At 41.4% G+C, this 23,327-nt stretch overlaps 1 protein-coding gene across 7 annotated transcripts in view; it reads right to left on the bottom strand.

Moving 5' to 3' along the window:
- LOC122183021 (integrator complex subunit 6-like) overlaps positions 1 to 23,327 on the bottom strand; it is a 34,059-nt gene that overhangs the window by 8,974 nt on the left and 1,758 nt on the right. For 5 of the 7 annotated variants that reach the window (XR_006180067.1, XR_006180068.1, XM_042876740.1 and 2 more), the window contains exons 3-9: positions 10,730 to 10,879; positions 9,960 to 10,049; positions 9,469 to 9,652; positions 8,526 to 8,654; positions 6,422 to 6,585; positions 5,250 to 5,402; positions 3,555 to 3,687 (exon numbers count right to left, since the gene is read on the bottom strand). Coding sequence is in view for 5 of the 7 variants with exons in the window: in XM_042876740.1 (XP_042732674.1) it covers positions 3,555 to 3,687; positions 5,250 to 5,402; positions 6,422 to 6,585; positions 8,526 to 8,654; positions 9,469 to 9,652; positions 9,960 to 10,049; positions 10,730 to 10,879 (1,003 nt within the window). In the remaining 2 variants the exon portion in view is untranslated. Of the gene's footprint in view, positions 1 to 3,272; positions 3,354 to 3,554; positions 3,688 to 5,249; positions 5,403 to 6,421; positions 6,586 to 8,525; positions 8,655 to 9,468; positions 9,653 to 9,959; positions 10,050 to 10,729; positions 10,880 to 23,327 lie in introns of all 7 variants that reach the window. The other 2 variants (XM_042876742.1, XM_042876743.1) reach the window with 2 other exon arrangements.

Below are 23,327 nucleotides of genomic sequence, written 5' to 3'. Positions count from 1 at the left end.
GGAGTACCTTCAGCATCACTGCCAGCTCACGCTAGGTCAGCAAACTCTGTCTCACATGTAGATGAGAGTCTAATTAGCTACAAAAACTGCTGCCCTTTAAGAGAGGGGCAACTAGATGGATTATTTCCTTTGGACACCATGTTACAAATGCCTTGCTTGCACTAGAGATGTGCATGCTGCGTTTAAAGATCACTGATCTAAGGCATGTAACCATTTGCTGCACATGCCATAAATCTTAACAGTGATCTCTAAACAGAGGTGAACACAGTATCCTGCAATTAATCATGAGAAATTGTATATTACCAACTGAGATCAAGTTTCTTTTTAGTAGGGAAACAGTAGGTTAACATTGGCAAAGTGAAGCTAGTGGAAGTAAAGACAGGACTAAAGAAAGGGATGTCCAAAAATTAACTGGAATGAGCTGCAGGTGACAGAGTTGCACAGAGAAGGGTGTGAAAAAGACAGATGCAGCAAGGAAATTGTTTTCTCCAGATGGAGCTTTCAGGAAGATGTATTTGGAGAAGAAAATTTGACTTGCATAGTGTTCTGCACAAATGGAACAGATGTTAAGATACAACTTTCCAACTTCTCATAGTCAAACCATACTTAATTACAGGGATTTTCTAATCTAAACGAATTTTGTACCGCGTATCAGAAACACTCTACAGATGTTCTAGCTGTTCTCTTTCCAGGCCTGAAGGAAGGGGGTGGAGTTTGATAGGCTAAATCAGAACACCGCTTAAAATCCCAATGTACCACATGCTTAGAACCATTATCCTAAGAAGCCTGTGACAGTATCACAATATATGGCAAATACAAAGCAATATCCATTCGTGTCTTAGAAACCCATTAGCTCTTTATGGCAGAAGTTAACTATACCTCTCTCCCAAAACTGAAAATGAAAAACATTAGAAATCCTGTAAAGCGTTCAGTGTTATAGCACGTTCTAATAGCTTAAAGCCTATGAGTTGCTTGTAACAGCTTTAACCTTGAACTCCTTATCAGTGCTTTACTGCTGTCCCATGTCTTCCTCTGTGCAGGTAGTTCCAGTATATAATCCCTGAAGTTTGACAGCACAGCCACTCTTAAACAGTACAGATGTTCATAACATGCTCTGGTTCAACTGCATACAATATTTGCTGTCTGAGTAAGTTCTCAAATCTAAGCAGAGCTTCAGCAAAGACTTGTCTTATCTGCAGTGAGAACCTCCCCCACAGCATGAGTTTCTTCTAAAAGGAAGAATGTCACAGCAGTAAACTTGGCCACAAGTTTCAGGGAGATCACCAGTATCTTACCTGCCTCTATTGCAAGAGTTTGAGACATGCACTGTCAGCAGGTTACAACACAGGCACTCGAAATGTACTCTCTCCACTGTGCACTGGGCTGCACCCCATCATTTATGTAAGTAAGGAAACAAAAACTCAGCTAACTATCTTTCACAGATCAAATCCAAATCCTTTGGATAATACTGTTATAATATTATAATGATTACTACAACAATATTAAATATTAAATAATATTTTCATAAAGCAGTTTTAATCCAACCTACTGATTTTCAGATACTACTGCACATAGTCCAGAAATCAACATAAAATTCTTTTAACTTCTCCTAAGCTCAGAGAAAGCCAAAAGCAGTGGACTGTTGGGAAGATGGCATTTAGTAACCACTAGGAATGGACCACAAGCTGTAACAATTCCAAGAGAACAGGTACAACTACATACATATCAGTTAGTATAAGTCGTGCTCCAAAAGTCCTTTATCCACCCTACAGCAACACAGAGAACCACCAGATCAAGACAAACAAGATATCAATACACATCTTTTATATCCAGCGCCACATAAGGGTGCTCAATGCACTTTCAAACTCAGTGAATAGTTTAAAAAGAGGGAAAGATAGACAAAATGGTCAACAAGCAATCCAACTTTAGTAGTTCAGCTGGAACCTAATTATCAAAGCAGTTCATCTGACAACAGTCCAGTCGTGACAGCTTACACCACATAACCCAAAGTAAAAACATTAGAAAACATCACCACCCACATTAGATTCCACCTGGACAAGTACAGCACCACTCCATGTTGACTCCCTGAGCTTTCTGATGCTTCTGCAGCCCTCTATGGGCAGACATGACCTCCCACTAACATGAGTGAGATCAGTCACAAAACACCTTGTGCAACACAGCACCTCACCTCTGCTCCGATCCACGTCTGTTCCCTCACCTTCACTTTAGGAATTTGGTGATCAAAACCAATCTTTCAACAGGGAATTTCTGTAACCTGCTAGCCAACACACTGAGCACTGAAGTACCTCAGCATCCTTCTGCGAAACGTTCTGCCTTCTGAAGTGTTCCTCAGGCTGAACGTACTAAAAACCCACCCTTGCAGAAACAGACATAAATAACCAAACCTACAGAACGTGATACTATTTACATCCTTCCATCATGGACCACCATGAACATAAATTCCATCATGCCTTGGAGACTAAGGATGAACAACAACCTGGAACAAGATCTGAACTTAACAAGCAGGGAAATTCTTCTGGTATCATTGATGACTTTTCAGTGAGTGGACCAACAGCAGTAACTCAGCAGCCACCAGCGTACAGAGAACACTAAATTAATCTTGAAGCCTCCTGCTTCCACATTCTGGGACAGCTGCTAGGCTACAAGAATCATTATCATCAAATTCACCTGATCAACAAGCACAGATCTCTCTTCTTTTTCATTAAGATCAATTAGGAAAAAGCATTGCTAAGTTGTTTTCCAGAACCAAATGCAACAATCTTGTGTAAGATACTAAGAATCAATCCTGTGTTAACTTTCTTAGATTTCCACTGTTATTTTGTATCATTACATATACCCACAAAAAAAAAAAAAAAAAGAAAAAAAAAAGAATTAAAGTATCCTATATCTGTAACTAAAAAGCTTAGTAACAAACTTTCTGCCATTATCCTTATGCCAAAACCCCAGCAGTCACAATTGGTAATGGCAGTTACTCACACAGCACCTTTTCATATCATCTCTCTTGTAGAAAGGAAGTTCATTGTGAGAGTGAAAAACATTGGTCCTTTGGGCAGGGAAGAAGTGTAGGCTGTTTCACTGCTCTATTCTTTCTTACAGCTCTAAGCAGCATCAGGGAATTCCCTCTTCCCAACACCCATAACACTGCATCTGATCCTCCAGAAAAAATAAAAAATGAGCTGCTACTAGAGCAACTGAAAAACCTGGATACACCATACCCTAAATGAGGGAAAAGAATGGAGGTTGAAGCTTACTCCAGGTTAAGGAAGAGGCTACGTGTCTAGGAGGTGAACAGCATCAAACATGCACTGGAAGCAGGTAGCTCTCCTCCTCTGCTGGAGAGAAAAAAAGGGAGAGGGGGTATGAAAATCCTCTCCTCCCAAATTTAATATTAAAGAGTTTGCAACATTCTCTACTCTCCAATCTCCGTTACTTTATAACGTCTCAAGCTAAGGCAGAACACTAACCACTTCTCAATTATTTGTTCTTATTCTCAAGTAGCTGCATCGGCAGTCCAATGTAAGCGTGTTACCTACCTAACAATGGGAGCAAAACAGGATAGTTGTAAGGCATCACAAAGAGGTTTACACAGGTTAAAGTAGTGCTTGCTTTTAAATACCCAAACGGATGGCCAAGCTCGCTGTATTTTCCACTGCCACTCACAAATACCTGAAGAAAAAGAAAAGATATCACTGCATTACAGGAACACAAAGAATGCAAACCATACAGCATTTAAAGAAGTCTGAATTCAACTGCAATGAGACAACCATTATCAAGAACAGCCAAGTTGAAGGTGGCACGCATCAAGACGAGCATGCACGTAAACTCTCCAGCTACAAAACGCAGACATGCAACATTTAGTGTATGCCAGCCAGTATGGAAATGCTCTTCAAGGTGTAAAATTTGAGCAGGGAGATTATTTAAAACAGGTTAAGGGACCATTATTAAAGACATCTTAAACACAACACACTTGAAATGACTCATAGAAAAGGATGACTAAAATTTACAACACTGATAAAAAGAAACCTGAAACTTTTTAGACTAACGTAGCAAGCCCACACAAACACAAATGTTCGATATTCAACTTTCAATTATGTCATAGTTCCATTTTCTTAATGTTGACTTCTTTGAAGTACACATGAACACTAATCCTGAAAAAGCAATACTTGCAAAGATATTTTTTAAAGGATGAAGACGGTACGTATTGGGACATTCAAAATAATCCACAGCGCAAGAATAATTTGCCTAAGAAAAATCCAATCTTGCAGTTCCAAAGGAAATCTTTTTCTCAATTTCTTTTCCAGGAACTTTACTGGGAGTGGAGGTGGCCTAAGGGCCTAACGGGGTTCCTTCTACAGTGAGCACATTTCCCAAGCACAGACGGGTCTGTTGATCAGGCAGAAGAAAAAGTAGATTTTGAAACAGAGCAGAAAGGTTTTAGTCAAAAAAGATTGCCTGGATGACTTTGGCAAGTAAAATACCTGGGAGTGCTTTAACCCCACATTTGAAATAAGTTTGTTAAAATTAACTTCAACTTCTTCAATTAAAGCCAACTTCCAAAATGTTACACTTTAAGTGAAGTTGTAACACGTTTTAGGGCAACAAAAGCAGAACAAAGACACTTCCAGTCCCACCCTTCCAGCTATGATATTACTCATCAAGCTCCTCTTGGATGTATTCAGATAGCCCTTTCAAGGACACAGTTTAGAAGAGAATTACAAGCCTTACTGTCTAGAGAATACAGGAACAAGTCACTTACCCAAATCACAAATGATTTCAACAACAGAACTTTGGCCTTTTCAAGGCCAATCTGGTTAAAATCAACAGCTTCCATTCAACTCCCACCAGCAGTTTCAACTACTTAGTGGAAATCATTACCTAATCAACATCTGAAACTACGATGCAAACGAGCACCAGGTTTTCCCAAAAGCAAATGAAAGCCTATAGAGAATTGCAAGATAGCCAAGAATGGAGCTTGAGGGACACATTTCTCAGCAAAATGAAAGGGACCTAGAAACAGAATCAAATGAGATTACAAAACCTGTAGAGGAAACATTCACTCCAGCTTTTCATAATTCATTAGAAAGAAAGTAACAGAAACCTTGACAAGCTTCTTCCAATCAAGTGCACTCTGACACCAGGCCCCAAAACCTCCAGGCCTACACAAAAACTAAAGTACAGTCACTTTAGGGTACTCATTATGTTTCTAGAATCAAATAAAGGGCAAATACCTGCCAGCAGGTATGGGGAGACTTTCGTTCCAAGATGTATTGCGTTAAGGGTGAAGGTTCAAGCTCATACTTGTCAAAAGGAAGCTTGTCTATTACCATTGGCTCACAATCAACACAGGAGAACCTCACAACAGGGTGAGCTGTGCGTGGAGGCTAAAAGGAAGGGAGAAATACAACATATCTGTTATCTGGTACTTACAGTTAAAAGCAAATTAATTCTTTGGGAAAGAAAAAATTCGTAAGTATACATTTCACTATCTTTTCAGCTTGAACACTCCTGCTCCAGTTTCCTTCAAAAAGGAGACATGCTCCTACAACAGAATATTAAGCATTTCTCCAGTTTAAACACACAGACGTTGCTCCCCAACAAGAGAGAAATATGGTTAACATCCAACCATTTATCTTGATACTTAGAAGTGCCCATGCTGTTCAACCCCTATCACAGTTATGTTTGAAGAAAACTTCCAATTCCGCTTTCCAGCTTGCTGTTCTCACGGAATTACAGGTTATAAAGCACTCACTTCACAAACAATATTCTCAAGATATTCCCTGCTGAGTTTGATTTCTTTTCCCCTTGAGTCACGGGTGGTGGGGAGGAAACAGCACTGAGCCCACTTGCAAAGTGCAGATACAGATCATGCCTAACAAGAGAGGCTAGTAAGGCAAGCCAAATGCATGATCATCCTAGTGGGAAAGGGTAAAGTTAATGCTGTTTTTATCTTATTTTTTGAATGGGCAGCTTTTCTATTTCAGTTTAATTCTTTCTGGTAGAGAAAGAAGAGGTCGTACATGAAGTACTGCTAACCAGAAAAAACATAAACAGGTCAATCTATCCTCATCAACAACAAATGCTCCCTGTTCCACCCAAAATGCATTTTACAAAGCTTCCAACTAAAAGCTGTGGTGTATAAGGTAATTTGTAGATCAATTCTACAATCTTTTCAAAGCTTTACCAAAGTATCCAACTATATATAGAAGTAAAACTTTCAAATAGAAAGTAACAGCATAGATTATCTCCATGACATTGTTCTGTGTTAAAAAGAATGTTAACTACCCTTTTAAAGTGAAGTCAGATCACGTTAGCAAACAGAGAATGTAAGAGAAAAATTGTATTCATTTTCAATCCGTTTAATTAGGTGCAGAATCCTTGTTTTCAGTTCTTATTGACTTACCAGTGTTGGTGAATTCTGATCAGGCCAAAAAGATTCTGGGATTGGCCAATGCCCAACAGGAACACCAGTTTTGGGGTTAGGCCGTACATAAATGAGTTTATGACAACTATGCCACGGTTGAGAAGCAAATGAATTGATGGGCCTGGATGAATCAACAAGTCCATCTAAAATTTAAACAAAGCAAAATAACAACAAAAAAAGAAAATAAAAAGCTACATGGCATGCATTTGTCTCCCAGCAAAATTTCTGTATTAGTAACCAATAAGGTGCTTCATCACAACTCTTTCAAAGACACAGATCTTTACATCAGTGGTTGAAAAATGCTACATTAAGTGTAAAACAGCATAATCTGAGAAAAAATTGGTAACATCTGTCCATCTATCCTTCCACACCAGTGGCATAACAATTAGGTAATTAGTGCAGCAGGGCACTTTCATGTTATGAAAAATGCTATTTGTCTAAGATCAGTACTCGGACACACATCTGATAAGCAATAGCAAGTCTTTCATTTTAGTTCTGCTGCACCTGTAAAGACAGACAGTTTGCATTTACAGTCTTTCTCCATGGGATGCAAAGCTCACTGACTGACGTTGCCACTCATGGAAACTGAAAGTGGAGAAAAGTTTCATGGAAAAGTCAAATGCATCTGGCAGGAGCAGCTTTTGTCACATTCTTAATGAGAAAGCAGTCAGAGAACACTTCATCTCCACTTCCTGGAAAAAGCAGTGTTATCTGCCAGCCTGCTGTAGCATACTAGCACAGAGTTCCCTCCACTCTGACTGCAAAGAGCTTTGAAGCAGCACAGCATCTCAGAACAGTTTTTCAGGCTGCTCTCCAATTCATACAGCACAAAAGAAATCACCTTTCTAACGAATCTTAGCATTATTTGAGTTTACTAAACTGACCTGCTTTCGACAGCTGGCCAATCACACCATGCCTTTCAGTCTGCCAGCACTTTTTGCTCCTCTGCACTATATACACAGTGACCCTACAGCTTTGGTGAACACCACATTTCTCTCTAGTTGAGGACTTCCTCAATTTATGTAAAGGCAGAAGTTCTCATAAGCATCTTCATGCATATGTATTCACAGTACATCACCACTTAAAATGTGACAAAAGGAAAAAAAAACAATTTCACCAGCTGTTTTGCCACAGGAGAGCATTCGAGCCAACAGAGACCCAAGAATCTGCTGAGGTGCTGTCCTGCATGGCCCTACAGGAAAGCCTTGAGCATACTTCCAATCAAATGATATTTATTAAGCAAAAGGAGAAAAAAAAATATGTATAAAGCAAGAAAAAAGTGATTAAAAACAAGTAATGAAAACAAAGTTAAAAACAGGCTATGCTGGGATGCCCTGGGGATCCTAAAAGCTATCGTGCTTCTGACATTCCAGCAACACCCTTATTTTCTAAGTACAAACTGGTCACAGCTCTCTCCTTTCCAGCCATGAATTCTGCAAAGCTGAAAGCCTGTTCCATGTTAAGGATGCATTTTCCTATTTGGTTGTGCACTTCACTTGCAGCTGGCAGATCAATTCCTTGTTCTTAGCACAGAGTTTTTCACGTGCAGCAAGGAACATTCAAGAGTTTGTGATCAGTTAACAGTATGACTCAAACACTCCTGAATTTATTTCATTTATACACAAATTTTGACAGCACTAATTCAATATTTAGCACTTTCATTAAATACTCACTTCCCTCTGTTGCTTCCTTCAGCCTCCAAAAAAAAGAGGTTAAGAAAGTGACAGGAGAGCTGGCAAGCAGGAAGGTTATCCACTCAAATCCATAGAAACATACAGCACTTGTTCAACCCACCAAGGACCAAACTAATACTGGGAACAATATAGCAAAGACAAGACTAAACAAACACAACTGAAAAGTTACAAAAAGTGCATCCACTGTGATCTGGAATATTTAAAGAGAAACCAGAGCTCGCTCACTGAAACTTTACAGTTTAATCACTTTTTTTTAGATTATATTAGGCCTCTGAGAAATCCTGTACACAGTGGTGAAAAGTTAGCAGGAAACTGAAGACACTTAAGGACATTTGCATGCACACAGAACACTTTTTAAAAAACATTAGTAGAACAAACAGTTACTGTACCTTCTCCAATAGGAGCTGGATCTGGTCCTGACTTTTCAAAGTTAATAACAACTCCACTTTGGACTTTTTGAACTAGAGATTCTAAACACTGGTTCAACATTCTTTGTGTCCGAACACAGTAAGAACGACCTACAAGAGAACATTAAGATCACTCAAAGCTTTCCTATTCTCCCTGTGTAAATTAAGGAAGATATTTTGTTATATGAAGTCACACTGCCAAGGCTTTCAGCTTTATCAAACATAACAGCAGCAAGCTTAGTAGAAACTGATGCAAAATGCTTTACAAGTGCAATAAAACCAAAGAAAAAAAAACAGCTCAGATTTTAATTCTTTATAAGAAAAGCCATTAAAGCTAAATCAGGCTGGAATAAGACCAAGTTTACAAGGCCCTCAACAAATTCTGATTTTACAAAGTCTGTACAATTTGTCTACTGAAATCTAACCAACACCAACACAAACCCAAACCTCCCCTTCCATGCAACATTTTGTCAAGAACCAATTTAACAAAAATTCCGAGGAAGATCTTGAAGAACAAAGTCCAAAATTAATTATTTTAAGGTTCAATATTAGTTTATCAGCCGTTCAGCGGAATTAACATCCCATTAAGTAACACCTCTTCCTCACAACTCAACATTCATGCTTGTAAATAACAACCTCATGAGTGAGCAGAGCCAACCCCTGGAAGGACAATCTAAGAAATTTTCAATCCTTCCTGCACTGGTGCACTGAGAAAACACTCCCACATCCAGTACATCTGAAACTGGAACGTGACTTTAAAGAAAGTTCTCCCATGCTGCAGGAAACTAAGCTCAAAGAGAACCACAAAGACTCGGGCAGACACTGAGTAATTCTGAGTGAGAGAAAAGCTAAAGCAAAAATGAATCCAATACATGTTTTAAGGCAAATGCCAAATGTAAATCAGAGCAAACTAATATCCAGGTACCTCCTGTAACTTCGCACATCTGTGTGATAGCAGATTCATCAGTAGGCACACTCCCAAGCTGCTCTGGTTCAACAGATGCAGCTCCTGGCAAACGCAGCACTAGAGCAAACAGTCTTTGATCCCAACGAAATGGTTCTTTGGTTAGTTCACTTCCAGGCAAAGGAGAATTCAAAGGAAGATGAAGCTGGTAAAGAAAGATTTAAGAAAGTTTTCAATATTTGACAAGCCATCTGAAAACGTAACACCTATTCCTCTGTAAAGGACCCCATTTCTCTTCTATGCACTAGTTTATCTGAAGTTACAGTCTGGAAATCCGCATGGGCTATGAAATTGAGGGCTGAGCAATGACAGCATATCCAGCTTCCTTGCTATGTAGAACAAGCTGATGAAACAGAAGCACTTTTTACAGCAATAAAAGCACAAGAAATATTCACCTCAACACAGCACCAACTTGTAAGATCATAACTCGAAAGAATTTAATGTCAGCTTACCTCCTCCTGAACTCCAGCCGTGTTCGTCAGTTTGTTTCCATCTGTGATGGTAATCAAAATAGATGGCTCAAGAAAAAATGGATTCCTTCCCTAGAAACAAAAGCACAGGACATTCAGTTGCAGACTAATATTTTTGTCATCGTGAAATAAGCAATAAGATGAACGATTCATCAAACCAGAAGTTCTCTTCCAGCAGGCATGGAGCCATGCAGAGCTACTTACAAACTGCATGTGCACAGACACTCACTAAACACATTTTTAGAATTACTCGTCCTTTTCTTCCAGTAATAACTTCAAACTTTTCTATTCCACAGAAGCATGACATAAATTCATAATAACTCAGTGAAGTCATCATTGCACGATGACAGTGGGGCAAAAACTGAGTATTTTTAACTGAATCTTCCAAATGTGAGAAAGGAGAAAGAATGGTAACTACTGATAAAATAAAACTGAAAATAAAATTTGCTGCCATCCAGTGTACATGTTCTAAAGCAGCAACTGCCCACTACAGATTGAGTTATTTATACTACTGCTTTGAAGTTCCACCAGAAAAAAAAAAAAGATATTATCATGGTATCTCATGGTATGATCAGAACATGCAGTAAGAAAGAAAATCAGATCTGTCAAGTTTTAACATATAATTATCCAGTAGAATATTGAAAAATAGGGAAAAAAAACCCCACAAAGATATACTTAAACCATCAAAACCCCTCCCTATCATAGTTTAGAAGCACACAGAGAAAAAGGAAGACTAGAGACAGATTTGTTACCTGTCCATAGTTGTCTATTCCAGACACTAATCTATTGAGATTTAACAAGTCAAAAGATGATCTGAGTGCCTGACCAAGGGTTGTCAGTCCTGACGCCTGCAGATTTTTCAGTTCATTCATAAACGTTGCATGATTTTCTTTCCATCCAGCCTGTTAGATAAAACAACAAAGAAAAGTTTTTTAAGTCTTGGTTTTGCAACAAGCTTGAATCAACTGCGAGTTGTCATTAATCCCCCTTCCTAACAAAAACAAAAAAAAAGCAAAAAAAGACTGTATTCCTCATTAATCAATATGATGCATCACTTACATGCTACATTTACCTAACACACAGCTGCAGAACCTGATATAAAACATATGGAAATATACAATGTGATACTGCCAGCTTCTTTTCATTCTTCCTCCAAGAAATCAAGAGTACAAGAAAAGACTCCCACAAGGACTGCTACTGCCCCGCTGCTGCTGCTCCCAGGTTATCTCCTCCCTGGTGCACCAGGCTCAGCAGGAACCACTGCTCTCTACTCCATGTTGTGCAAGAGCCTAAAAGGACAGGATTTTCCTGTTTTTTTTGAACAGTTACATCCCACTGCTAATTTCTAGAACATGCTATGGATTGGGTAGATGGCAAAAAGACAACAAGCTAGGAGTCATAAACCAATTTAAGAACAGAATAAAAAGGGAGGAGATGAGAAGATCACTGTCTCTGCTGAATTCTCAGGCCTGTGCTAGATCTTCTTCCCTTCAGAACAAGAAAGTAACATAAGTAAAACTAATAAATTAACAAAAATGCACAACTAACAAAGCGCAGGAACTGAAGCATCAGGAAAACTCCCAGAGATGCCACGGTCTGGGTCTGCTCACCTGCTGCTCTCCCTGCCCAAAGGGCTCTCATGGCAAGGATGTGAAGGTGAATGCTTTGAGTAGCTCAGCTCAAAGAGCACTGAGGATTCCAAACCTCCAGAGCTGCTCCGTATGAGGCATCCTCAGAGCCACCTCCTAAAAATGCTGCAGCACAGCACCGCATGCTGCGTCTACACGCATCACACCACAAATGTTATGTGAGCCATCAGAACACACGTTACACCCTAACCAGCCATTCCAATGCTTCAAATCACTTGCTCTGTTGTTCAGAACGAGCTCTCTACCAACAGGGAGTGCTTCTCCACCCAAAACCTGGGAGGAAACTGCTCAAAGTGAGCAACCACAAAAAACTGTGAGTGAATCCCTCAATGATCCTGTCTGGTAACAGCAGCTACACAATGAGTTGTGCCTCATGGGAAAAGCCAGGTTCAAGGGCAGCAAATCCAACATTTCCTAATTTCACACTTAGTTTTAAATAAAGATTAGTTAACATGCTACATTCTCCAATTTAACCTCAAAATAAGGATATGCTTTGTTTTGGTTTTGTTGTGATCTGTTTGTTTTAATTAGAAAGACCAAACTTAATGACAAGAAGGTCTTCTGTTAAATGGATTTGCAAGAAATAGTCTGCTCAATGTATATAATTAAACACAAACTCTGAGGACAGAAGCTCGAGGCCAAGAAGCTGTATTTTCTCCTCTCCATTTACGCAGCAGAATCATTCTCATGGCAAAATGAAGAGTCAAGTTTATAACATGGAGCATACGCATTACGAGTTCAACAAAGCACTTTAAAGTGATTAAATAATAATCCTCCCTAAACTCAAAATACGCCCAGTAATTCCACTTTGAGGGAAAAAGAAAAGCACTGTGTTATGGAGCACTATTGCTGAAATGGTAAGGAGCAATTAAAAAGAAAGAGAAAAAACAGCCGTCAGACATCCAAATGTTAAGAGGACCAAACACAAACAAACCTACAAGAACTACATGTCCTCTACAGGTCAGTAAGCTTTAAGTCAGAACTAAACATCAGTTATTTTAGCTGTACACGAAGCAATTCTAAACAAACTCCCACTACCTTCAATATTCCATCCCTACTTAATAAATGTTGGGCATAAAATTCATAGCAATCTGAGCAGTCATCACCTTGGCACTACACTTCTATGCTGTCCTTTGGTGGTTTACACAAGGTCATTTTAGCCTTCCTGTGCACACCAAACAACTTTTCAAAGACAGCTGGATAAAAAAAAAAAGAAAAAAAAAGAAAAAAAGGAAACGCAGCAGCAGTACTGTAAGCAAAAACCTGCTTGCTTGTGCCAACAAGAGGTGTCGAGGTAGGAGACCAAATGACTGCATTTTCAAGTGCAAATTCTGGACTCCATCCTATGCAGCCCTGAGGTCCGGAGTGCTGTCACTGTCAGCTGCACTGTGCCACCCTCTGTAAGCAAATCATGCTGGGGAAAAAGCAGCATACCTGACAAGCAGCTACAGCTCTGTGGTGGCTTAGTTTGGAGACAAATTTACACCCTGCTCTGTTTCACCATACGGCTTAGGGAGCATCTCAGCAGCTTCGCAAAGCAGGTGAGGTCAAAAAGCTCCTCCTGTCAGCAGGCAGCCCTACACTGCCTACAATTCAGGCAAATGTCAAGGCCAAAAACCTAGCAAGAATAAGCTTTTATTTACCTCAACCAAAACCTAGACAAGCTGAGCAGCAAAAGCAATAGAACTGAGCAGCAAAAGGAGATTTGATTCAGGATCAGTAATTTAAAGAGACCCTCAAGACAAAGGGGAAGCAAGAGAAAAACATTTCGATTGCAAGAGGCTGGAAATGACATCCTATAAATGCTTTAGCAAAAAGCAAGCAGAACAAAAAAGCCACTACATTTATCACACAAGAAAGCAATATCAAAACACAGGTCACACATGACAAAGTTCTGAACATGCAACATGTGTGTACTGCAACCCAGCCACGCTGCCTTAACCTGATTTTAGATACCACAACATCTTTAATGCAAGCATTCACATTTCACACACAGCACGGGGGGTGGCAGTGACATCAAATAAGGTAAGAAAGAAACTAACTGCTGAGAACTAAAGCCAATTCTGTATGGAATTGCAAAGTATCACAAGAAGAAAGTGGAAAGCAGATGTATATTTTGCCTCCCAAAGCTTAAGTTCTGTTTACTGATAACTTTGTGCGCTCACCACTCCAATTTGTCCACGTATGTGTAAGAATCAGGTAGATATTTCTGCCCTAGGGAGAAGAACTAACTCTTTTTGACTCCCTACGATGTCAGAGGTTGCTTCTCAGTTGTCACCTCTTCGAACACAGCCCCACATGGCTCCACATCCTCTGCAGAAAGGAACACCCTCCCAGGTAATCTTGACCACCCCCCACCCCAGCTTCAGTAACTCATGGACAGGAACTCTAGTGAAAACAGTCTTCGTTTTCAAAGCATGAATACTGAGAATTGGACATCCCAGTTTCACTATGACAGATCTTGCTGATGGGGGCAGGAGGGGGAATACCATCCATCCGCCTCCTTTCTGCAGCTACAGAACGCCCACACTGCTCCCACTGGCTTTTATCTGATGTTCAGACATCTACCTGCACAGCAGATGAGAGGTACTAATTATGCTAGGAAACACTCTGTACCACTTTAACGTTTAACATCTCTAAAATAAACCAACACCACCCAACGTACATCACCCACCAACTTCATTTGCACCAGTTGTTTGCCCTGCACCAACGAGGTAGGAGAAGGGCTGGCTCCAACACACACTCACAGACATAAAACTCTTCTCCACATACTTAGGACTCTCATCTTTGAGGCAACAGAGCTCACAGGTTCTGCCTGTTCCTTATTTGCAGGTTAACTCTTCTCTGGTTCCCAGTACCTGCATGCTTTTATGCAGCACAGCATCCTGTCGCTGTACAGCATCACACAGCCCTCAGTAAAGAAACCTGTAAAACCAACATTCTTTTTCATTCTTGGCACAGAACAGCCATCTCTTAGACAAGAGATCAGAATACCTCCAGCACCGAGCAATGACAGCACACAGGACTGAAACCAACTGGGCAGGGGGTGGCACTGAGTGCAAGGAACCAGTGTGCATTCGAGCTGCCCTGGTCTTGGACACTGCTGTAGATACACCAGCAGATTGTGCTGGGCTGCTGTGGGAAGAGAATCCAGGGTTGATGGGACCAAGCCAGCTGTGTGCATCCGCTACTGCTGTTATAGGGAGCATGGGGAGTGTTATACTCCCCAGCACACAATAAATAACTTGTTTTACTAGTTTCCATTCCCCATTCTTCCAGTCTCCCCTTGCCTTAGGTAAGGGTTTAAAACACACAAACAGCTGCTACCCAAGTCCTCTGAAGCAAACTAGGACTGCAGGATAACGACAAAAGGATTGGTTAGCGAGCATGGGAGCTCAGCTTTAGGTTTTCATAGGAAGCAGAAAATGGAGCAGAGTTTCAGGGTGAAGATCAGACATGAGCCTATTACAGATACAAGATGCTATGCGCTGCTGTTGGACCATTTTAGAAATATCATTAGAATTAAATCTGAAAAACACTGGGAAGAGCAGAACAACTGAAAAATGGCTGTTCTGAACAAAACTTCACACTGACTCCTAGTGCTCACTGCTCTTCCAGACCATCAAACTTGCTTTCAGCACCAACCACCCCCCAGCTCTGTTCTCCTGGCCTTATCCTGCTTCCAGCACTTGGAAAAATCACAAGGAAAAAAGACAATAGCTAAGAGGTTACAGAGCGTGCGCTATCATCACAAGGGATTCTTCATGACACATTGTTGGGACTGGAAGAATTGCTCACGATCCTCTAGCTTTACAGCACAGAGCTGAGATGACACAGCATGATCCACATTCATGCTGAAAATTCTCACGTTCTTCCCAATCCTTCCAAAAGCACGTCGCCAAACCAGTGCGGCTCACCAAAACGTTGCATGTTTTGCAAGCTTGCTCTGAATCTCAACAAACAAAGCAATCAATGCAGAAGTCATCTCATCAATGCATTTCCCCCAATCACACCAGAAATTGCTGCTCAGGGTGCTGCCAGCCCGGCCCAGCGTGCCCACAGCCCCAGCGTGCGCTGCCAGGGCGCCTGGCGTAACTTAAGGAACCAAGTGCTCTGACTCAACAGATACAGATTTTCCCACTAAGCAAAGTGTTTTTTTCTTTTTAGTTTTTGGGTTTTTAAAACCCTTACCAGCTCTAAGCTAACGTGCTACAAACACCAGTACTAATGCATTACTCTCACTTCTGGACAGAACACGCAACAGCTTAACTCAACCACGCTGCAGATCTCTGTTTGCAGTTGAGTTAGATGACATCCATCTTATGGAGATGTCTAATGTTACACAGGCTGTTTTAATTTTCAAGAGTTTAAAAGCATCCCAGAAAACAAGGCTGAAGCAACAACTGTCTTCAACTTTAAAAAGCAAGATGGCAGAGTTCTGTAGAGTTGACTCAGTAGTCCATAATAATCTTTAACGTTTCCTATGCTGCTTTCCTGCAGAGTCCTTATAGGAGCCCATGAAAAGAAACACGGTAACCAGGTAAAACATGAGACTGGCCCTTTGGTTAAAAAAATAATAATCACAGACTGGCCTGCGTTGAAAAGGACCACAACGCTCATCTAGCTTCAACCCCCCTGATACGTGCAGGGTCACCAACCAGCAGACCAGGCTGCCCAGAGCCACATCCAGCCTGGCCTTGAATGCCTGCAGGGATGGGGCATCCACAACCATGTTTTTCCTTGGCACTTTACTACAACCTTTACCCTAGAAAAACACACTGCTTACACTTACAATGGATTACTATACAATTGTTTTCTAAAATTATCCTTCAATTAACAAGAAAAATGCAAAGATTACTTTTAATTACTCACATTACATTTTGCTGTTGTTGTTGGTAAAGACACAAGAATCGCATATGAAGCAGTACACTGCAAGAACATGGTTTATGAAGGAAGAAAAGCTTCCAAGGCTAAATCAGGAGTGAATTTCTTAACTAACAGTCTGCATTTACGATTCACAAAAACAACAAACTCCTCCCTTGTTTGGTTGTTTTGTTTTGCTTTTCCTTTGTCTTGTTTGTTTTGTAGTTTATGCCATTAAACAAAGCCAGGACTGAGCGTTCAAACTACAGGAAGAGGAGAACCACTGAAGGATGGAGACATCCAGAATCTTCTGAGAGGGCCCTGAGGGCACCGCCGTCCCCTCCAAAAGCACCCATCTTCCAGAAGGCCACAAGCTGCCTTCCAACTCACACAGTACAGAAATAGCTTTTTCCCCCCATTTGACTGCAACTATCTGGAGTATGAAAACGCCACGGGAGATAGCATTAAGATGTGTCTTACCCATAATAGGCTCAGAACATCACTCCTGCACCACTGCAGCAAGTCACTGCTTCCTCCTGGCAAGCCTTCCCAAAGAACCACGCAAGGACGAACACTGCCCCAGTGTCAGCAGCCTTAATTACCTTTTTCCATTGCTTCACTGTGTGACAATCAGCATTTAGCACTATTAGCTTTTCATGAAGGTTAAAAATAAATACTCATTTTCGAGATATCACAGAAGTATGTTCTGCCTATTCTTAGCTCCGCCACCAAGCCAGGCTGCGAGGCCCAGCCCTTCATACAGAAACACAACCAAAAAATGGAAAGGCACACATGCAGAACCAGAAAGCAGCACCAACAGGGAGCAGGCAACCAATGAAGATTACACAGGACAGGAATCAGTATATCATGACCTTCCTACTTGCAGAAGATCTCAAGTAGGAGAGAGACTGGGAGATCCAATTTAACTGTTTGATTACACATTTTAAGCTTCTATTTTTAAAATAAAAGCAACTGAGGATGAGTTAAGCTTCTTAGTGCAAACATATCTACTTTTGTCTAGTTTATCCTGTAGTCTTAAGGGCTTACATCTTTGAACGTGTCCAAGATCAAATAAAGAACCAAATAAAAAGATGAAAAAATAAATTACTACTCTGGCTATGAACAACAGCTACTGGTTTCCATTCCAATCCTTTGACATCTCACCAACAGCATGGAGCAGAATCCCACTTTGGATGACAAGTCTTATTTTACAAACTCCTGTTAAAACAGAACGGCTCAAAACGTTTCCATTAAGAATTAACACAGCAACACAGATTCTCCTTTCTCATAAGGATTGGTAGCTTGTTTTGGTACATAACTAAGTTCCAAAACTAAGTGGCAGCCAAGCAGAGCTTTGCCTATCACATCCATCCAGAAAAGATTTCTTCTACTTAAATTCACTGTCTTCCAAAACATGATCATCTTACATTACCTTCGTTTTTTTAACAAGGGACCTTCATTTCAGTGTCTAGCAAACTATTTCTTTCTTTTAGAAGAACCACTCTGAATATTACTGCTTTTAAGAAAGGAAAAGGTACATTGCTAGGCAGAAAGCTCCTTAGTTCAGTCCTTCTCCTTGTCATACGGGTTCCTGTATGAGCACATTGCCTGCAAGTCACAAATAGAAGGCAGATAGCAAGGAGCAGTCACTCCATATAGGGAGAAGGAAAACCAGCATGTTTATGCATGTTTAATAGCACATCTGAGCTTCACTCTACTCAATATGACGCTTCTCAAGAAAGGGAATGTGTTTTTTAAAAGTTGCTCTCTGCTGGAACCCACTCGGTACCTCTGTAAGCTGAGGGGAGCTACAACACCTCACTGTGTGAGGCCAACCTACCAGTTGTGTTCAATAAGATTATTTTGATTTTTGTAGGCAGACATGCACAGCACTTCTTAAAATGCAGATCTACTACTTTTATCACCTTCAGCTTTGCTTGTTCAATTTGGTTAATTGAAAGCAAAAACTGGGCCTCTGTGCATGCAGTGCACACTTCCTTCACTGAAAGATTTAAGTGATAAGGCAGCGAGACAGAAAAGTGAGGTAGGAACTGTTGGTGGGGGATTCTCAAACAGTATTAAGTGGATTTTGTTTCGTCCTCAAAACAACCAGACAACTGGGATTTGCCCAAGTGCTCCTTAAATAACTGACTTTTGTTTGCTCCTCTTCTTAAATTAACTGTGCTTAAAACACAGCAAGGGTGATCGTTGGTTTGAAGCTGCCAGTCATTCTCCCTGAAAGCCAGACCTGTAAGAACAGGCAAATTCCATGGCAAAAACCAAACCAAGCACACCAGAAGCTGCATAGCAAGGCTGGCTCTGCTCAGTATGTCACGGGCAGTGGAATATGCTAGCACTGAGACAGATTAAACCTTGCTATGAATGACTCAAAACACACAGGAGGAATTGCTAGTAAGTAAAATAAGAATGGTTATCTCTCTCTAGTAAATAAGCACAGAACACAGACTCCTGAAGCAGTTGTCAATAGCACACCATGTAGCCTACCTGTATGTCATTCAATTCCAATCTAGATCCTGCAATGTTTTTTTCTCCTCCCAAAACTCTTGGCTAGCAGTTCACTAAGCGTACAGCATACATGGAGAGAAAGATAGGCCTCTCCCACCCACCTCAGCCTTCCTTCCCTCTCTTGCACCTATCTGACAAGCAGCTTCCCTGTGCTCCTCCAGCTGCTAATCTGCTTTGCACCAAAGCACTCTGCCTGTTGGTAAGCCTCCAGCTGCACTCCCAGTTGTTCACATTTCCTTTTCCAGACAAGTCAGACCGCTCAGTACTTGCAGTTGCAAAAAGTCACACTTTTTGTATAGAAAACCAATCAGTTCTTCCGAGTCACAGGGGACCACTGATCAACAACAGCCTGACCTAAAACTATTAAGAAGAGGCATGTCTAACAGGAGGTTTTCAAAGAGCAGCCATACGCTGTCAGGAATGTTGAGCCAGGTCTCAGACAAGCACAGAACGCAGTCCTGGGCCCAGATTCTGGGAGCCTATTTATAGCACAGTCCCAACTGACTCCTGAATTCTCACACAGTGCAAACACATATAATTTCAGACGCAGCAGAGTAAATGCAACTTAAGTTCTCCCAGCCCCCTGACTTGTTACCCAATCGCTCAGAAGGTCGTATTACAAAGTCACGCAATAACCTAACACAAAAGCTGTAATTCTATGACTCTGTCATAAATAATATTCCTCAAGCACTGAGGAAAGGCCGTATCAATACCAGGAGCCCAAGATAGCAGTCTCTAGGGAACAGGGCACTGCAGCTGAGAAGACCGTAAGACCAGCATAAGACCAGCATAAGACCAGCACTGTTTGTTTCTGGGACTGGAGCAGCATTCGCAACTGCGTGAGCAGACCACAAACAGCAGGATGGGAGGTTTAACAAAATCAGCACTGGGAAAACAAAGAGCTAAATCTTGTTTTCCTTTTCAAAACTCTTTTTAGGTAGAGATTTAAGTACATGACCCATTTACAGAGAAATTTTGGGATATCTTGCTTTAAACTCCTTCCCTTTTTTCTGCATGGCTGGAAAACAGCGAAAGTTTGGCGGAACGAGGGCAGGTGAGAGGACTTTTCCCATCTCTTCCCACACTGCTAATACCATTAAATCAGGAAAAGCCAAAGAAACTGCAGATTGTGGGATTTTAGGAAATCAGAATTGTAAGTATTATACTTGGACTGCTTTTCCTCCCTTCCCTACCTGGTATTTCATTATCAACCACTTTTTGCTCAGGAGGTGAGGTTGGCACATCCTGAACGAGCACTAGTGTCAGGTTAAAGCATAGATAGGAAGGAACAAGCTTCTACTGCCAACAAGCCATTAATACAAGCTTCAAAACAAGGCTGTGCTATATTCAAAGAATCATATAACACATTTATCTTAGTCAGAAGGCCAAGGATGTCAAACACCGTCCCAGACAGCAACACTGTTTTTAAATCCACTTTTCTCACCCGATAAAACCAGAAACAGAAGTGTGTACATTCCTTCAATACCTCAAATAAAGCACCAGTGTTTTAGTCGTAACGGACACCTGCCACATGCTACTGGATATGAAGAAGTTATACTGTAGATACCATTTGCTCCTCAAGTGTGCTCAACACTCAACATGAGAACAGACAACCTGAGTGCAGTGCCACAAAACGCCACTAGACTGAGGCAGACACACGTGACAGTACCCTACTTACAAATTTCCATCTAGAAAGTCTCTTACCTATAGCATAAACATAAGGCTGCAATTCTTACTTCAAGTAACATACTCTTTCCCTTCTAGAGTGACCCACTGATCAACAGAAGTTACAGCCAGCCATCCTGATGACTCGCACAGGATCAGATCTTTGGATACACACAGGTTTACACATTGCATATGCACAGCATGCTTTTATAATATTACAAAGTTGCCTTTAATTGCAGAGAATTTTGATAGTGCAGTAGCACTTGCAAATGACCCCAGCATAAATCACTGCCTACACGCGATCACAGAATCAACCACAGATCACAGCATGGTGGAATGTGATGGTTCAGAACGCACCTTAAAGGTGACCCAGTTGCAAGCCCCACACGAGCTGGCTGCCCCCCACCAGGTTGGGATGCCTGGGGTCCCATCCAGCCCAGCCTTGAGCACTTCCAGGGGCTACGCAGCAAGCGAGAGCAAAGCAGCTCCAAAGGCATTTGCCGAGTGAAAGGTGCTTAAGAGATTCCCTTCCCCTCCACCTCACTGTCTCTGCCTTCCTGGGACACCTGTCCCTTCAGACACGTGCCACCCCAAAGCTTCGCAGGGCCACTCCTCTCACTGAGCAATCTCATGTCAGAGAACTGACTGGAGGGCTCACAGCAGCCCTGTGGCTCCTCTCACAACCGCTCCTGCTGTCACATCTCAAAGCACTTCAGGCCTTCCACGCTGAGGATAGTTCCAGACACATCACCTCACTGCACAAATTTTAGCACACCATTTGTGCTGTAGCAGAAGCCTTCCATTTAGGCAAAATGCCACCACATGCACGATGTTCTCTCCTGATGTGCTTTCCCACCAAAAATGAACCAGCGCTGCCGTTTTAATATATTCAAAGGCTGCAGGTAAACAAGTTCTGAGCTATACAAAACCAGTTCATCTCAATTAACCCACAGGATTATTTCCTTCGGTTGTTTTACTGCTAAACTTAAGAACTATCTGTGAGATTACGATGCACACTAATCAAATTACATAAAGAAAAAAAGAGGATAAAGCGGTCACTGAACAGAACCAGCCGCCACTGCACGTACTTGGAAAGCAGACCTGCAAAATACATTCACTTGCCAACTCTGTTTTCCCTTCTTCTAAATCAACAGAGCTAATGAAACGCCATCTACAGCAGCTTTAGGAAAGATCTACAGCAGCTTTAGGAAAGAAACTAAGCTTTACTTCTTTTAGAAGTGCTTTTTAGGATGCCCGAACGTACAGAACCTGGGCCAGACTGAAGTTTTTCTCAAATAACTTGTTAGAACTACAGAGGGGCACCACAAATACAGGTAAAGGACCTGAGAAAGTGCCTTCAGCTGGGAGCAGCATGGTGGTGTTGCTGTAAAGATCTCTCTGCTGAATGAGAGACAGAACGGCAGCCAAACCATAGCAATTTCTGGGGTGCTGTGATGTGGTGATGTAATGAAAGGAGAAAGCAATCTATTAACTATGGTAAGCATTGATTTATTGGATTGGCAGCCCATTCAGAGAATGATGCTTTAAGGTTAGGGTCCAATCTGAAAGTCAGCATACTAAAAGGAAACATAATCTAAAAAAGTCAGGCATTTGCATAACAACTGAAAGGTGTCTTTTTTTTTCCCCTCAGCTATTTACTGTATTGCAAATATTATCTCACTGGACAACAGGTATCACACAGTCCTGTTTGTTTCAGTCATTATTACTAGAACTGAGCACACAGACGTTCATTAGTGCATTATTTTAAGCATAAGGATTTTCTCCATCAGATCTGAGCATCGCATGTGATAATAACCTGCCGCATTATCACACAGCTCTCCAACCAGAAGGGTCACTTTTAATAAATAACCATCTGTGGAAAGGTATCTCCCCCAATCTTAAGATCTTCCTTTAAAGCACTTGACACAAAACTAGGACGGAACCTTTACTCAGGAAATTCAGCTCCCTGGGTCTGTATGACACTTGGTGTTTGTGCCCACTCGACGTTTGTATCCATTCACAAACGGATCAGGAAAAAGACGTGTGTGCCTTACGTCTTTTAAAGAGATTAAAAAGATACAAAGCCACTTTTCAGGCCAGGCCAAGGTGTGGTGGCAAATCTGAAGTTTTTGCAGCAGAAAACTAATGGTTCCCAGTCACAGAAATATGGTTACATCTGTTCCCTCTTCTAAAAAAAGGGCAAAATGTAAAAGTAACGTAGGGTAAAGATGTAAAAATAACATAATAAATGAACCACAATAAAAGCTTTCCGTTTCCTGGTGAAGTTAGCAGTGTAAATACACCGCTGATGAAAGGAATTGTGAGATAAGTTCCTTCATTAAAGGACAGGGGCACAATCATCAAACACTGCTTTTTTCCACAACTTTTCCTTGGGAAGTTCCAGCTGGGGAAGCAGGCGGGAGCCCACTGTGAGTTTGCACAGGGTTTTCTCCGGCCTTTGCGGCAATTCCTGCGTGCCTGCCGCTCTGTTTGTGGTAACCACGGCCCTGACGGGGGGTTGCGTAGGAGAATTCTAACCCCGCCACGGCACAGACGTTCTCCGCAGCACGCTCTGAGCGCTCGAAATGCGAGTTTGACGCTTTCATCCGCGACGCCGAGGCCGCGCCACCGAACGGCCTCGCCGCCG

The sequence above is a fragment of the Lagopus leucura genome, unplaced genomic scaffold, assembly GCF_019238085.1.
Source record: "Lagopus leucura isolate 7727_CA_CO unplaced genomic scaffold, USGS_WTPT01 Super-Scaffold_100016, whole genome shotgun sequence".
NCBI classification, from domain to species: domain Eukaryota; kingdom Metazoa; phylum Chordata; class Aves; order Galliformes; family Phasianidae; genus Lagopus; species Lagopus leucura.
Note: the sequence above shows the minus strand (reverse complement) of the source record. Positions and strands in the feature narration are given on the sequence as shown.